At 50.1% G+C, this 15,688-nt stretch overlaps 1 protein-coding gene and 1 non-coding gene across 2 annotated transcripts in view; one reads left to right on the top strand and one right to left on the bottom strand.

Moving 5' to 3' along the window:
* The window catches only part of sorl1 (sortilin-related receptor, L(DLR class) A repeats containing), a 73,120-nt gene extending 68,861 nt beyond the window's left edge, over positions 1-4,259 (top strand). Inside the window, exons 47-48 of the mRNA XM_088939599.1 lie at positions 275-490; positions 1,471-4,259. Coding sequence (XP_088795725.1) covers positions 275-490; positions 1,471-1,538 — 284 coding nt within the window. The 3' untranslated portion in view covers positions 1,539-4,259. The remainder of the gene's footprint in view (positions 1-274; positions 491-1,470) is intronic.
* Positions 4,260-14,320: 10,061 nt separating this feature from the next.
* Positions 14,321-14,461, bottom strand: LOC148816660 (U4 spliceosomal RNA). The gene has a single exon (XR_016094734.1). It is a non-coding gene; the product is annotated as a U4 spliceosomal RNA (small nuclear RNA).
* Positions 14,462-15,688: the final 1,227 nt, after the last annotated feature.

Here is a 15,688-nt window from a genome sequence, read left to right as displayed (position 1 = left end):
GAGGCACAGCTGTTACTGATCTCATCTAGGGAGGATTCTCCTGCAGCTGGGGGGGGGACGCACTGCAAGCGTTTCTTGGTCTTCCAGCGCCCCCTGGTGGTGGTTACCGGCGGGTCTAAAAATACCAGCTGTGCCACAGCACCTTGGCTCATGCCTCGTCGCTCAGGACGCCCTCGAATGACTCTCCATGTCAGTGCCCGAGAAACAAGCGGTGGGCTGCGCCAGTGTAGCAGCGCCCCAGCGGCGGGTTCTGATCCCAGGTGTCGTTCCGCAGGCGACGGGAGCCCCGCGGCCTCGCAGGCCGGGCGGACGGGGGACGTGGCGGCCGTGGTGGTGCCCGTGCTCTTCCTGCTGCTGCTGGCGCTGGGCGGCGGCTTCGTCGTCCTGTACGTGCGGCACCGCCGCCTGCAGCACAGCTTCACGGCCTTCGCCAACAGCCACTACAACTCCCGGCTGGGCTCCGCCATCTTCTCCTCCGGGGACGAGCTGGGTAAGCGGACGGAACTCTCGCCTGCGCCGTTTCCTGCTCGCCGCCCGCAGGGTTTGGGATAATAATAATAATTAAGAATTGCTTACACTTACATAGTGCTTTTCTGGACACTCCACTCAAAGCGCTTTACAGGTCATGGGGATCCCCAGTGTGCAGCCCCACCTGGATGATGCTCCAGTCCTCTCCCCACACACCAGCTCTCAGTGGGGAGGAGAGCAGAGTGATGAAGCCAGTTCAGAGAGGGGGGTTATTAGGAGGCCATGACTGGGAAAGGCCAGGGGGAAATTTGGCCAGGACACCGGGGTAACACCCCTACTCTTTTCGAGAAACACCCTGGGATTTTTAATGACCACAGAGAGTCAGGACCTCAGTTTTACGTCTCATCTGAAGGACGGCGCCTGTTTACAGTGTAGTGTCCCCGTCCCTATACTGGGGCATTAGGACCCACACAGACCGCAGGGTGAGCGCCCCCTACTGGCCCCACTGACACCTCTTCCAGCAGCAGCCTCAGCTTTCCCAGGAGTCTCCCATCCAGGTACTGGCCAGGCTCACACTGTGAGCTCCGGTGGGGCTGCCAGCTGGGAGCTGCAGGGTGGTCTGGCTGCTGGCCGTGAGAGGAGAGGAGCTTGAGGAGTACGTGTTGGGTTGGGCCGGGAGGAGGGAGTTTCTTGAGGGGAGCCAGGACGGTTTGGGCCGGGCAGCTTGTTCCAGACTCCCCACGGCCCTGTGCCTAACGACGCGCGTTGTGGTCGCGACCCCCACAGTTTCGAGAGCAGTTTGCCGAAAGAAGTAGTTTTTTTTCCCCCCAAAGAACTCGGTGCCTTAGGGGAGACCTGACGTCGGCTGATTCCTCAAGGAGGAAGAGGGTGGTCCTGGAAGCAGAGCTCGGGGGCGAGAGTGAGCTCGCGGAGCCGTCCCAGAGCCCTGTCAATCACAATCATGCCCCCCCTCTGTGTCTCTCTCTCTCTCTCTCTCTCCAGGCGACGACGACGAGGACGCCCCCATGATCAGCGGCTTCTCCGACGACGTTCCCATGGTGATAGCGTAGAGGAGCCCGCCCCCTGCGGGATCTCCCCGTCTCTCGCTCTCCCCCCCTCTCTCTGCTCGTCCCTCTCCCTCACTCTTGTGTCCGCGACTGTGTGCCCGCTGGAGGCAGGTGGTGGGGGGGCAGCCGACTTCCCCTCCCACCCCTGGCGAGCGGAGGGGCCGCGTCTCCGGGCCCAGCTCCCTTCCGACTGCGGAGCTCGCGAGGTTCACGAAAGAAATATTTTTGAAATGTTCAATGCACTTTTTAGGATGCGCAATAACTTATTTTTATATGTAGGTAGGTGGGGATGGAAAAAAAAAACGGACTTTTGAAGATGAGAAAAACTGTGAAGGAGGTGCGCGTTGTGGGGGCTTTGCCACCAGCTGGTGGTGGGGAGGGGGGGGGCAGCGCGTCGTGCTTCAGCCGAGCTCGGGATCAGTCGGCAGCAGAACTGCGCGTCTGCGCCCGAACCCCGATCCCGATCTCTGGAAACGCTCGCCCCAACCAAAGTGAAACAGGTGTGTAGACCCCTCTCCCTGCCTGCTGCTGCCGGCGATGAACTGGGCTGAAGATCTGAGGCGCGCGCGACACAGAAACCTGTCCCCCCCCCCCCGCTTCACTTCCTGTCCCTCGGCCTGGAGGAGTCTGTGCGCCGGCTGCTTTTGGACCAGGACGGCCAGGGACTGGTCTAACCCACAGGGGAGTCGCACACTGGACCTGTCTGTTCCAGAACTGGTCTTTTGAGAAGGCCAAACTCATTATCTCCATGAAGCAAATACACCCTTATATATATATATTTACACATGAAAGAAATGCCTGGCCTTCACACACCTGAAAGAGCTGTTGTAGTTCCTGGATGTGCCAAAATCTTTCAGTGCTCTGGGGCAGGAGGACCGGGACTTCCTTTCGACTTCTCGGTGAAAACCGTGGGAGCAGAGACCGCGCGGTCAAGCAGTGAGCAAGCTGAAATAACCAGGGGACAAGACCTGAGGTGCAGACCGCGAGACCGGATCTCAATCTGTTCCTGGTCAGCGTTCCTGCCGAGATTCCCCGGACAGGCGGGCGTTCTCCGACGGTCACCACTCACCTGCGGCCTCCCGACAAAGGGGAGGGCTGTTTCCGTGCCTGGGCTGTACCGGTACGGTCGCATCCGGGAGCAGGAACGGTCCGTTTCCTGGCGACGGAGAACAGGTGTGCCAAGAGCAAAAAAAAAAACCACAGAGTTCAAACTTGTGGTTTGAGGGCCCCGCTCCTCCTCCCCCACCCCCGCTCTGTGCTGATTTTAATGTCGCTGCGTCTGTCGGCGCGCGAGAGCCATTTTTAACTGGAAGTGGGTTGTTGTTTTTTTTTTTCCTCTTTTCCGTTGGCCTTTTCAAGAGGTGTTCTCAATGAATGTATTTTTAAATCTGTGTGAGTTCGCGGCTTGGAAGCGCTAGCCAGGCGGTCACGTCACGGTTGGGGGGGGGGCGGAGCCGGCCGGCCAGTCCGCGCCCGCGGCGAGCGTCGCTCCCAGCCTGCCCCGCCTCTCGAGGAACTGCTTCCCGCGCCCAGAGGGTCCTGACTCCTCACGGTACTACTTCCCCTGTGCCTGTCTGTGCTGGGGGGGTCGGACAGCGCCTGGGTAGTCCCTTCGCCCCTTTGACGTTGAGCAGCTCTCCTGTGAGTGAAGTGGTCCTCCTCCCAGTTCTCGCCTCCCTCGCTGAAAGACGTCAGCGTGCGGGATGGAGGCGGTTTCTCTATGGCTGAGGGGCCCGGCCAATAGGAACTCATCGCCGACTCCCAGAGGGCTGTGCTGGCCCCCCCCCCCGGCGATCTCCTCCTGCCTGGTCACCCACGTGGTCAGGACTGGGGGGGGGGGGGGGAGATACAGCGGCGGACCACCATCCCGCTCTGAATGCGGTTGCCCAGATGCCCTGGCCAGAGGGGGGCGCCCTCAGCCCACTGCCCCAGGCCGTGACGTGACCGAAGGCTATCACTCGGTGTCCGGATCACTGCAGGGCTGCTGACACTTACTGTTAGTGTTGACGTTTCTCACGGTACTCGTTTTGTTACTGGTTTTAATTTTCTTGTTTTTTTACATTTTGTTGGCCTTAAGATAATACTGATTTCCACTGTGTGCTTTCGGATATTCAGTGCCACTCTTGCCTTAGTAGGACGCCGTGCTTTTGTGTTTATTGGGCAAGCACAGCCGCAAAACTAATAACGCAAGCGACTGATGCGAGGTGCCCGCGTTCGGAGAGGGGAGTCCTGCCCGCCCGATATCGGTCTCCTGCAGTAAATTTCCAGGCTGTTCTCGGCCTGCTGACCCCTGGGCACAGTGGGTGACTCGAGGTAAAACCATTTTTCCTCAAGTTCCGACAAGCGTGTTCTTAACGGACCGCAGAGTTCGACAACAACCACCTTCTTTTGCTCTCGGGGTGAAGTCGGTAGAATTAAGATCCGTTCTCGGACAAGACCTGCTTCAGCTCAAGACGGGATCGGGGGTTCTGAAAGACTCCCCCTCTCCTTGTGCGGGTCGAACCCGGGGTCAGCCCGCCCGCCCGGGGCGGGCCGCCTGCTCGATCGCTGGGGCCGGATGTGTTGGACTGGGTTTTTCGTGTGTTTTTTTTAATTCGTGTTGCTGTAAATAGCAGAAGGCGCAGCACCACCTCTCAGGGTCAAAGGTCGTGCTGGCCGCGTGGTCACTTAAGAATGTGTGTTCACTCTTGTGTTTCAATAAAGGTCAAAACGTGGGTTTATAAACCAGACGGCCCTGCCTCTTTTTCTTCGGTTGTGAGGATTCGTGCCTTAATGGTGTCTTTAAACTCGCAGGAACCTGGAGTAAGTGCCGAAGGGTTTATATACTTGTATTATTTACAAGCATTCATGGGCAGAACTGTCCTGCTCTAATGTTTGTGAGGGTAGAGGGAGGAAGCTGCTGACTCGTTGCTCAAACTTAAGTTAATTCGATTATTCACGATTATTTTGCCACTTATATTCACCAATTTACCAGCCTATTACAATTACTGGTGCTTGTGTTGCCAAACCAGCAAGAGAAGCATTATGTCAGAGTGTAAGAATAGTTTTATCTACCATAAAGTAGCTGAGTTTGCTAAGAAAGAAGAGTCTCTGTTGGGCTTTTTTCTAGATCGTGTCACAGCATTTGTCCCATTTTAGGTTTTCGTCAATGACCCAAGTCCCAAGTCCTTATAGTCATCGACAATTTCAACAGGCTGGCCATCAATTATAGTGAGTTGAAGGGGGTGCGGTATTTTTCCTAAAATCCATAACCAGTTCCTTGGTTTTTGAAACATTTAACTTCAGGGAGGACTCGTTGCACCAGTTAGTAAAATCATTTAGAATAGGCCCATGATGGTATTCTGTGTCCTTTAATAAACTGAGCAGGGCCGTGTCATCAGCAAACGTAACGAGATGTCTATCTGTGTGTTTGCATCTGCAATCATTAGTGTACAAACTGAGGGGACAAGACAGCCCTGTGGTGATCCAATTGCTGTGTAGCGAATGTCAGGTAAGCACTTCCCCAGTTAGACCTGTTGAGACCTGTTAGTTAGAAAGTCTTAACTAGTCTAACTAGGAAGTTAGGAATGTACTACAGTCCATAGTATAAACGACGATTAAAAGACAAAAAAGCAAAATTTAAAGTACTAGTGCATTGACTTAATTTAAATAACAGTGATCAGTTAAACAGTGATCAATTGAAATGACTGATAACTTACAGTCTAAAATGAACAGGAAGCCCTCCTCTGCATCCCGCCTGCTTGATCTCTCTCTCAGCCTTAGTGATTGGCACATCCCACTGGAATGAAACGCACAATAAGACAGGCTCGCTCACTGGATAGATCCGTCTCAGGATCCTAGTCTGTCACACCACTCCTTTGAAAATTGCAGCTAACGATCTGTGGCTCCTCTCTGCTCTTCTTTTCATCCAAGACCACTTTGGCCAGACCGAAATCACAGCTGAGCTAATAATCTGTAAATGTTGCAATCACAGCTGTCGAGCCCCTACTAGCCTGATGAGATCGAAAAGAGATGAGGCTACTCGACTCACTGCGGTAACAACAGCATCGCTCAGTCCACCTTCCCTGCTCTCGAGCAACACAGCCCTGTTCCAGCGCAGCTTGCGAAATGGTCAAAACCGTGTTGCTGTGGGCAAGCTGAGGAATCCACTTGCTCCAAGTGCGCAGCTGGAGCAGAAGAGCTGCGCAGCCGGAGGTAGGTGGCTGAGCAGAAGCAGTCAACAGGGGCCGACAGAGATCCAGCTGGCAGTGCGGTTCCAAACTGCGGTGCCAACGAGCTGAATCAGGAGGATTAATCCTTCCTGCAAGCTTGTTGTGCTGAGCACAAAACCCTTGTGTGGCAGGAGGTTCAGTGACAGAGCGCTGTGCTGCAGGCAGATTTGAAATTTTAGTAACCCGGAGCTAATGAGATCATTTAACCAGTTCCTGAGGCATCACAATCCTCACACAAGGACTGTCAAGCTGTGCTTGAATAGACAAGTGTTGTGCAGAGCCTATATACCTCTGTCGCTCTGGTTTTGGTCATAGTTTAGCAATGGTTTTTTTTATGCCGGAAATGTATCTCGTTCTGGTGATAAAAGAAAAAGTTCTCTTTGTGAAAGCCGACTTTGACTACTCTCCAACTTCAGCACCCTGGACAGCTCCTCCTCCTCCTCCCTGCCACAGACATGTGCTGTAAGTGTTTTCGGTTCTTTTCCCTGTCATTATTATGACTAAATCCCAGACTACAGGCTGTAGTCCAGGCACCTGTTCCTTTAATTATCAGGACACTTATTTCTATTCTCTGCAGTCGCTGGTGTAGTGTCAGTAACCTCAAACAGAGAGGGAAAGAGGCTGTTTCTCTCAAGATTACTGTACTGTTTGTAGGGGGGGGGGGGAAGACTCTGTTCCTGTGTTGCCTGTGGACAAGTTTGTATTTCTGTCCTGCACTGTATCTTGAGTCAAGGTTTTTCTTCTTTATAGCCAAATGCTGGACACGGCAGCTATGAACTGTGATGCTGTGGGGGGGAAGTAACTTCCAAATGCTAATCTGGGGCTCTGCTTGTTTCAGACCAGTAGATCTGCATTTCAAATTGTAATATTTAGGGCAGAAACTGTTCTGCAGGTGGAGTAACAGAAAGGTTCCTGCACACACATTTTATTGTGCAAAATGGGTCTAGGGAAAGTAGTAGCACACAAGGCCCCTGTGGGAATCGGTGGAAGAGAGGCCACCTTCAGAGGTGATAGGAGCCTTGCTGTGTTCCTCCTCTCCCAGGGGCTCAGGGGGGGATAGGAGCTGGAAAGCTCAGCTCTTCCAGCAGCAGGAGCTCAGGGGGGGGTCAGGCTGGGAGAAGGCTCCTCTCTCCCCACTGGCAGAGAGACGGAGGCCAGACGCTCCTGCCCCCTGCCAGCTGCGAGGGCTTTAAAGACGAGGGATCTCAGGGCTGTAGGTCAGTTTTAGAGTTTAACGAAAGGAGAGGAGATAGGGTAGCTGTCAGCCAGCGCTGAATTACGCTAATTTGTCACATTAAGTATGATAATTAGACTTGATAGATGGACAGAGAGGCCGAGATTTGTTGGAGGAAGAAAGGATATCAGTTAAAAAGGTGAGAAGTACTGCAAGGCATTCAACACTTGTGGCTGTACAGTTATAGCAGATGCTGGTCATAAAACAGCTGACCTGCAGATGAGTGCAGAAGCAGCAGCAAGGCCAGCAGCTGATCCTCCCTGTAGAGACCCTGGCAGCAGCTCTTCCCTGGGCAGGCTGAGCCCCCTCTGCTTGGCCTGGAGAAGCCTCTGGGACGCCCCCTGCTGGGCTGGCAGCTCTGGGACTTGGCAGACAGTCCTTCCTCTCCTTCTCCAGAGGAAGAAGACCTGTAGAAGACCAACCAGCAGGCAGATAAGAGAAAAGACAGACAAAACACGATGTGTTTTCAGACAGGAGTTGTATCCTGTTACAGGTGAAATGAGAAGTGGGGCGTTGGAGAATTGTACAGAGGGGTTTAGACGCAATAGTCAATACAGGACTGATTGTAAAAGGATCAATACAGCCTTCATCTGTCTTGTAGAATAAGAATTCGTGTACAAGACGCCAAAGACCTTCAGATTTTATCCCTGATCCGTAAAACTAGAGCTGGAAAGTGACAGATCTCTGACCCGGGCAAATAAATAAGCACACACATGTGACAGGCAGGGACAGATTTCTCCAGGACTGTGTGAAATAAGTCAGACAAACTGTTCTGGACTGTGGCGCAGAAGCACAGTTGACAGAATAGTGGCTGAAAGATCTGCAGCTCAACAGTTCATTTTCAGCCACAGAGCCAGTGTGTCAGAACCAGCAGGTGACGGAGGAAGAAATAAAAACTGATCTCAAGACAAAGAGAAGAGCAGAAACTGACAAACTGCAATCACAGTTAAACATTGGTGAGGAGAATATGATTTCAGTCAGCACACTGCACTGATCCTGTTAGTCTGAGGTGTTCAGGAAGATCAGAGAGAGACAAGTGTTCAGGCACCTTCAGCACAACATCCCACTGAGGCTCATTCAGAGCGGGTGAGAGTGTCAGTCTGAGACTCTTGGCCTGGAGCTGGTGTCTGCTGTGTCTCTGAGGCTCAGGGCCAGGAGCTGGACTGGATCCAGATGACATCACGGTCAGTGGAGCACAGCTGGAAACTGAAAAGGGCTCCAGTAGAACAGCCCTTCATAGACACGTGTAGTAATGTCTCCGCCTGGCGGCCACACTGTGAAATGTCCCCCCCTGACATCACTTTTCACGTTGTTACTGCGACTTTAAATATCAGTTCAGTTCAGTTTGTCTTATGCAATGTGCATATGAAACGCTTATTTGCACGTATGTTCCAATACAAAGACACGAAGAAAGCTCCAAACATAAACAGAACAGCAGCAGCAATAACGACAAAAAAAACGGCTTTAAATCGTTAAATAGTCCAGGAGCTGGGTGAACGTGCGTAGGCTTCAAGGGAGCAGGTAAAGGTGTATTCCACGCAGAAAAGAAAAGAGACACGACGTTTCGGCCGCGTCTCTTTTCTTTTTCTTGCAGCGTGGAATACACCTGTACCTGTTCCTGTACAACTTTAAATACGGAGATTCTTAGGTCTTAAATTACAGCAGGAGGTGTCGATTCGGTCAAATGTCCGCCAAGCGGCGGTAACGATACACGAGTCTATGGAGAGCTGTTTTACAGGGCAGTAGTGAGGGTTTGGTGCGATATTAAACGCCCGGATCATGTGACACGGGTGTAAACGCCTCTTGTTTGTGAATGAGAGGATCCGCAGCCAATCAGGTTTGAGCCCAGTGATATCACTTTTGGTAAGTGGAAATTATTGCCGATTGGCAGTAAATTTGCCCAATTGTAGACGTGACTCGGTCCTGTTGTCCAATAAACAACGAGATTCATGAGAGGGGCGGGAATTTTAAATTTGATGTTGTTCCTCTGCGCCTCAGAAACAGGAAGGATTTGTTTTTTAGCAAAACGAAATAGATTTTTAAAAAAGAAAGGCGATAATGACTAAGGCGTCCTTTTCTCCTGTAGCTGTAAACTGTTGCGGTTTATGTAGTATTTTGTTCATCTGATCACATGAAATCGCGGCGCTACGTTACACGAGTGGCTGTGGGGAAAAAAAAATATATTTTAGACACGTTGTGCCTCAGTGATCGAGCAGAAGATGATAATAGAAAACTCAGTGAAGCCCTCGTGTGTCAGAGTTCGTCTTCTCACTGTTACTGGAGAAACAAGCTAAAATCTTTCCAAAGGCTGAGTCCCCGAGCTGTGAGGATCATGAGGACCAGCTGGACAGTCCACTGTCCACTCCACAGCCCTGAGGAAGGAGGTAGGCAGGACAAGAGCTCGTCTTTACCAGGAGCTGTGAGAATTAATTGTATTTAGCATGAGGTGCCAGTGTGTCTGCAGCAGGGCTGTCCTGTTCCGATTTGTGCGTGTTGATTTTTGTTGTTCTATTATTCATATTTATTTTTTCTAAGCACTGAAATTGTTAAAGAGAGAATGCAGATCCTGGTTTAATCTCTATTTAAAAATAGTCTTGAACATTATTAAAATATTTATCTTTTCAGACACATCATTGAATATTTATAGACAGAGACATAATGGTTTGAATATCTGTTAAATATATGTTGTTTTATATATATATATCTGTACAGATCTTACACCCTGTCTCTGCAGTATCTCTTCAGTATGCTGTGTGTTATGCTTGGATGCTCTCTGTTCATTCTTATAATTGCTATCGTGATGTGGAATAGTGTTGTCAGTTGTTGTTTTGAAAGGAGATGATCTCTGTTGTAGTAAACTGTGTTGTGCTCTCTGATCCCTCTGTCCGAGCTGCTCCTACACTGCTGTGGGTATTTTCTCAGGGACGGCCTTTTGGAGAATCTGTACCCAGCCTCAGGAATGGACACCGATATCAGCTGACTGGTCATTCACTCCTTCATTCTGATCCTTCACTACATGGATGTACCGTTTTAATATAATAAAACACTAGTGATCTAACTTTTAGTCACTTGTTTTTAATCTTATTTGTGTTCTTTGATTAAACACCAGGTTGCAAACACCTCTTCCACACTCTTGGGTTTTATTTCCAGTGTCTGTGGAGGAAACTGTGGTCTTCGTGTTGACGAGAGAGATCTCTGCTAGGCAGGGGAACTTCTGATAGGAGCTTTGTGTCTTTTGAGGGAAGAGATTCTCATGGGGAACAGTGGGAAAAGTCACGCCTGATCATTCGCATTTATACTGTCAAACTCAGAGCTGCACAATACAAGCAGATGGAGTCAAACCGACTCATTGCAACCTCTTTCACAATGAAGCAGCCCAGGGAAACATGCAGGAGTGACAGCTACTACAGCTCACTGCAGGATTCAGCACAGCTACAACTATCCTCAATATTCAGTGACGTCATGTATATAAAATTAAAAATTGGTTTTCACTTCAGCTCCGCCGGTCACCTCCAGCCCAGCTGTGCTCTCAGCTCTGTCTTTATTGTTGAAGGGGGGTCCTGCTGTCTGCCGGGGACCGAGTCGTGGTTTTCAATCGGCGGTATTTGGGGGCGCCGATGGAGGGTTTTACGCATAGCGCTGTGGCTCGTCCTATAGCGCGCTGGTCTGCGCACGATGAGGGTCCGAGTTTAAGCCCCCCCCCCAAAACTAGTCTGCCCTGGATGAGAGCCTGGGTTCAAATCCAGGAACTACAGCGCCTTTTATGAAACCCGCAACAAAGTAGACGAGAAGAGATACTACTTAAGGAGGAGGAGCATTTTTTCCCCGTTTAGCGAAATTTAAACATAAGTATGTCCGAGGAGTTACTTCAGCTTTGACCGGACGTATAGCTCATTCAGCTGAACTTCTAACTCGTATACATCTGCCCCCCAGAGCCCCGGGTTCGATCTCCGCCAGTCTCTAAAATTACTTTTCTCTGGAGCTTCAATTTGCGTTTCTTCTCCCACCCACCTCTTCAATACGCTGTTTGGACACGATTTACACTCAACCCCGCCCTTAAGACCAGCCACACCCCCTAGTTCAGTCACCATGGTGACGGGACGCGTTCCCTCAGCAGCGCGATGCGTCATCCTTCGCCTACCGGGCTGCGAGTGTCCTCGGGCCGGCGGGGCTGTAATCGAGGGCGGGGATGCAGGCTGCAGTCTAGGCCGCAGCTCAGCGGCTCCCGACTCCCCGACCCCGACAGCGCCGGAGCCCGGAGACTGTAGCGCTGCGAGCCGCTTGGTGTGGCCGATTACAGGGGGACCCGATTCACGGCTCTCTACAACCCAAACCCCTTTAGGACAATCAAACCAATTAACACTCAAAACAGTTTGTTACAGCCATCTAACAAACCGTGCCAGCAGCCATATCGCCCTGCAACTCACAACTAGCAGCCTACTGAAGCTAAGCAGGTGTGAGCCTGGTCAGTACCTGGAGGGGAGACCTCACGGGAAAAACTAAGGTTGCCGCTGGAAGCGGTGTTAGTGGGGCCAGCAGGGGGCGCGCACCCTGCGGTCTATCTGGGCCCCAGTATAGAGACGGAGACACTATACTGTAAACAGGCGCCATCCTTCGGATGAGACGTAAAACCGAGGTCTTGACCCTCTGTGGTCATTAAAAATCCCAGGGTGTTTCTCCTAAAGAGTAGGGGTGTTACCCCAGTGTCCTGGCCAAATTTCCCATTGACCCTTATCAATCATGGCCTCCTAATAATCCCCGTCTATGAATTGGCTTCATCACTCCGCTCTCCTCCCCACTAATGTTGAGTGTTCTGGCGCACTATGGCTGCCGTCGCATCATCCAGGTGGGGCGGAGGGGATCCCCATTAGCGCATTGAGTGGAGTGTCCAGAAAAGCGCTATATAAGTGTAAGCAATTATTATTATTAATTATCTAAGGATAAAACAATTACAATATACTGCGGTGATATTATACTGGTATCCACAGTCTCAGCTCGGTCCCCGGTGTCGCAATTACCTTTTTCGCGCTCATCAGGGGGTTCACGTTATAAATAGGGGCGGGTCTGTGCTCCAGGCCCGTGCAGGCTGGGGTCCCGGCCGGAGGGAGGGGACTCCGGCGGCTCGCCGGCTGGGAGAGAGGCGGCTGGTACCCCGTTGCTCTCCCGGTGCAGGCGCTTTGCTCGGCTGCCGGGGAAAAAAAGAAAAACGAAACGCACTAAGTTTTTCTTACAGGTTTTGACAAAAACAGCAAAATATTCTACGAGAAAATCATTTTAAGTTTCAACTTTCTCGCTTCAACTTTTACAGGAGGACAGGAGCAGCCGGTGATTCGAGAGCAAGGTAAACGGTTTCTCTCTCTCCCCTCACACTTGGGGTTTCGGTTTTCACACCGGGTCTCACACGGCTGGGCTCCAGTTTCCTGTGGTCATTTACCGGTAACTCATATTATGAGTTTCCCCCAGTTCAAGATAAACTGTGCGGTCGGCGCGTCTTCATGCAAACCGGCTCCGTAGAAAGAAAACCCAGCCGGACCTGCAACAGCACAGTGAGTCCAGATACAAGCCAAACGGGACCACAGGGTCCGGTACCGTTTGACTCGCCTGAGCCAAGAGTCAGCGATACCGGTAAGAGAGACGAAGCCCCTGTGAAAGTGGTTTTCAGTCCTAAACGAGTCTTGAAGCTGCGCTTTCCTGAGCGGGTCCCTCTCGGCCTCTAGGAAGAAGAGACTCGGACTCGCCTGTGAATCCGCCGCGGAGCTCCGGTCACTCGGTACACGGGTGGGTCTGCGCTCAGGCCTCCACGCCGAGAATGACCCGACAGCCGCCGTTTAAAGCCCGGAGCCGCGCCAGGATCCTGCAGAAGCCTCGAATACAAACGAAAAAAAGCGGATTGTGCAGGTAAAAATATGAACTACAAAACTAGCCGTTTAAAAAAGTTGAAGGCACAATTTTAATACCACGTTTCTCTCCGCAGAGTCGAAGCCACAAGTCCTACTGCCCGTCCGGCAGCTCCGACAGAAGTAAGTTTCGAAATTCATTTATTTTTCAAGCCCCATTTTTGGACATTTTCCACTCGGAACGAGAAAAGCCGACGACTACCAGAATCCCGCAGCCCCACTTAAACGGTACATTTTAGAAACTTTTCTTTGTTTGCAAACTCGCTATCTAAAGGCAGAGAAGCGATTCGGGCGTCGGATCCGCTAAACAGCCGCGGATTGAAGTCAAATTGCAGACTGACCGCACCTGCCTTCTCATTCAGACTCGGCCAATAGGGGCGGCGGATCCCGGAGCTGCTCGTCTCTGCTGTTAAAAAGCGAGTTTGCAAACAACCCGCCTGCGGAAATCCTATGAGAAAATTCAAATCCCCTAACAGGAACAATAAAGTACAAAATCTAATTCGTGGAAAATCATTTAGTCGGAGCTACTCAGCTTGCAGCTCTTCCTGTGCACTCCCCTGCGGTAATCCGACACAACAGCTGCTTAATTACTGCTGAGCCTGTCAGCAATATCAATCAACCGCACTGGGTACAGCTACACTGTAATGCAGTGGACTGGAGAGGCCGCAAGTAGCTCCGATTCCAGTAGCAAGGTCCCACCTTCACGCTGCAATACCCCGAGACGGGACGGGCTCCCACACTGACACCACACTGCCCACTCGTGCTCCTTATTCACTGCTGCTCACAGTGAACGCAAATAAGGGAGAAACAGGCGTTGACTCCACACCGGAAAACGGACACCTTGAGACGGAACAAGAGTCTAAAGCGATCAGAGATGTTTTTCCCTCTCTGCCACAGCTCAGCTCTGGTGATTGACTCTGGGACAGTTTCTCAAGGCAATGGAGCTCTCTGTAGCTCTTTCAGGCTCAGTGTTGGCCTCACAGCTGTGTCCCTGACCAGTTTCCTCCTAAATTGAATTGTATTGTGCCTTCCTCCTAATCCGAGTTTTTCTAACATATAGGCAGTGATTAAATAAAGGAGTTTGGGCTGTTTGAAATCTACAAACGTCACTGAGGTGTTCTGAAATCTCCTTGGTCTTCAGCAGATGAATATATCGTCTTGAAATTCACTGCCTGTTTGAGGGATCTTTCTCTAACGTCGCACTACTGTGAGGAAGAGTCCTATATCTACTGACCCTTCCTCCATCAGTCCCTCTCCAACAGTGGCTCATGGTCCAGCTGGGTTCTGTGTTAGTACACTGCGGCTCTCAGTGTCTTCAGAAGAAGTGATGGTCTAGCTGGGTTCTATGACGAGATTCTGCATCTCTAGAGAAGGTAATTCTGAATATATACAACAAAACACTCCACAATGTTTTCATAAATCTGTTTTTCACCACATTATCAGTCTCCTGAGAGACTGTCAAAAATTGCCAATGCCGACTATATTTCAAGTCGTCACGGCGGGGTATTGGGAAAAGTTTTCAACTAGCAATAATCGCGCCTCGGATAAACCTCATTGGCTACGATACTGCCACTGCGCAAAGCTGACGACTTATCGCCGTCCGCCAGGACCGGGACTCTGCCCGCTGAGCCCACAGCTATGGTGTTTGTTTTCATTCGCACGTCAGACAGTTCTACAAACCAAAAATAACAAGGAGTCCTAACCGGTCAGCTATCTTTTATGCCCTTAGTTAATATAGCTCTTAATTGCTTTAATACGAATTGCTCAAGAAATACAGTGAGCGCAGAGCATGACGGGTGAAAAGGTTGTATTTACATCGCCATCTTGCGCGTCAGACTGCTGGCAAGAAGCAAAACCGGAAGAAGGGAAACCCTTTGTGGCCGAAAGCGGTTTTTCCCGTCATTTTCATAACAATACAGGATTTTCATACAGCTATAAAGCGATGTAGTATTTCCGCCTAATGGGAAGCTAGTCGATAAAAATTGTATTTCAACCTAAACGTCTTCAAAGCGAAGACGTTTTCCCTCTGTAAACCGAAAACGTAAGGCTGTTAATACAACACTGAAATAGTTTTCTTTATTTCACAGCTGACTGATTGAAACAAAGATCGAGCGCTGATTTCTTTGGTGTTCGCTAGTTTACAGACTTAAGTCTGTACTGGGTCTCTTTAAAAAAGAGTATAGATTTAAAAACGGCCAAAACAACAAAGCGACAATATAAATAATGTCTCGGTGTTCACTGACAATTACTTGATTAGCGGAGCTTTACGATTCAGTTAAACATTTGAATATTATTTTGGACAAAACGTAGCATTTAATTTTACAAAATTGTACTATACTAGGATGTAGACTGTTCCTACTATAACAAAAGAAAATAACCCTGAAAAGACCTCTTTTGTGTGCAGGGCGGGCCCTAGTTTAGCCTCCAGCAAACAGCCCTTCAGATGGTGAAACTTTTCTTTACATTTTTTTTAAAGCCGCTTTTAAAACCAATGTCTAATAATTCAGTCTAGACGGCCGCCCAAACAATTCTCATGAGATCAATCAAGAACATTTTCGGAACAGATTTATACGCAACAGCGAGATCAATTTGAAGTTGGACTAAAATAGAAGATCGTTAATCAGATTTTTGATTACAAGTCCACCCTCATCACAAACTGGGGTTGCTTTAACTTCTGTTAGGACGAAAATCAAAATTATAGAAAGAAATGAGAGAGCTCTTCAATGAACTTCAACGTGCATTTACACAATACAAGATAAAAAAAAAAACATTTTGGGTCAATTCCAACGAACTGAAAGCAGCGTATTTAAC

The sequence above is a fragment of the Atractosteus spatula genome, chromosome 22 (assembly GCF_055471065.1).
Source record: "Atractosteus spatula isolate fAtrSpa1 chromosome 22, fAtrSpa1.hap1, whole genome shotgun sequence".
Classification (NCBI taxonomy): domain Eukaryota; kingdom Metazoa; phylum Chordata; class Actinopteri; order Semionotiformes; family Lepisosteidae; genus Atractosteus; species Atractosteus spatula.
The sequence above is the reverse complement of the archived record's forward strand: the minus strand, read 5'-3'. Positions and strand labels throughout refer to the sequence as shown.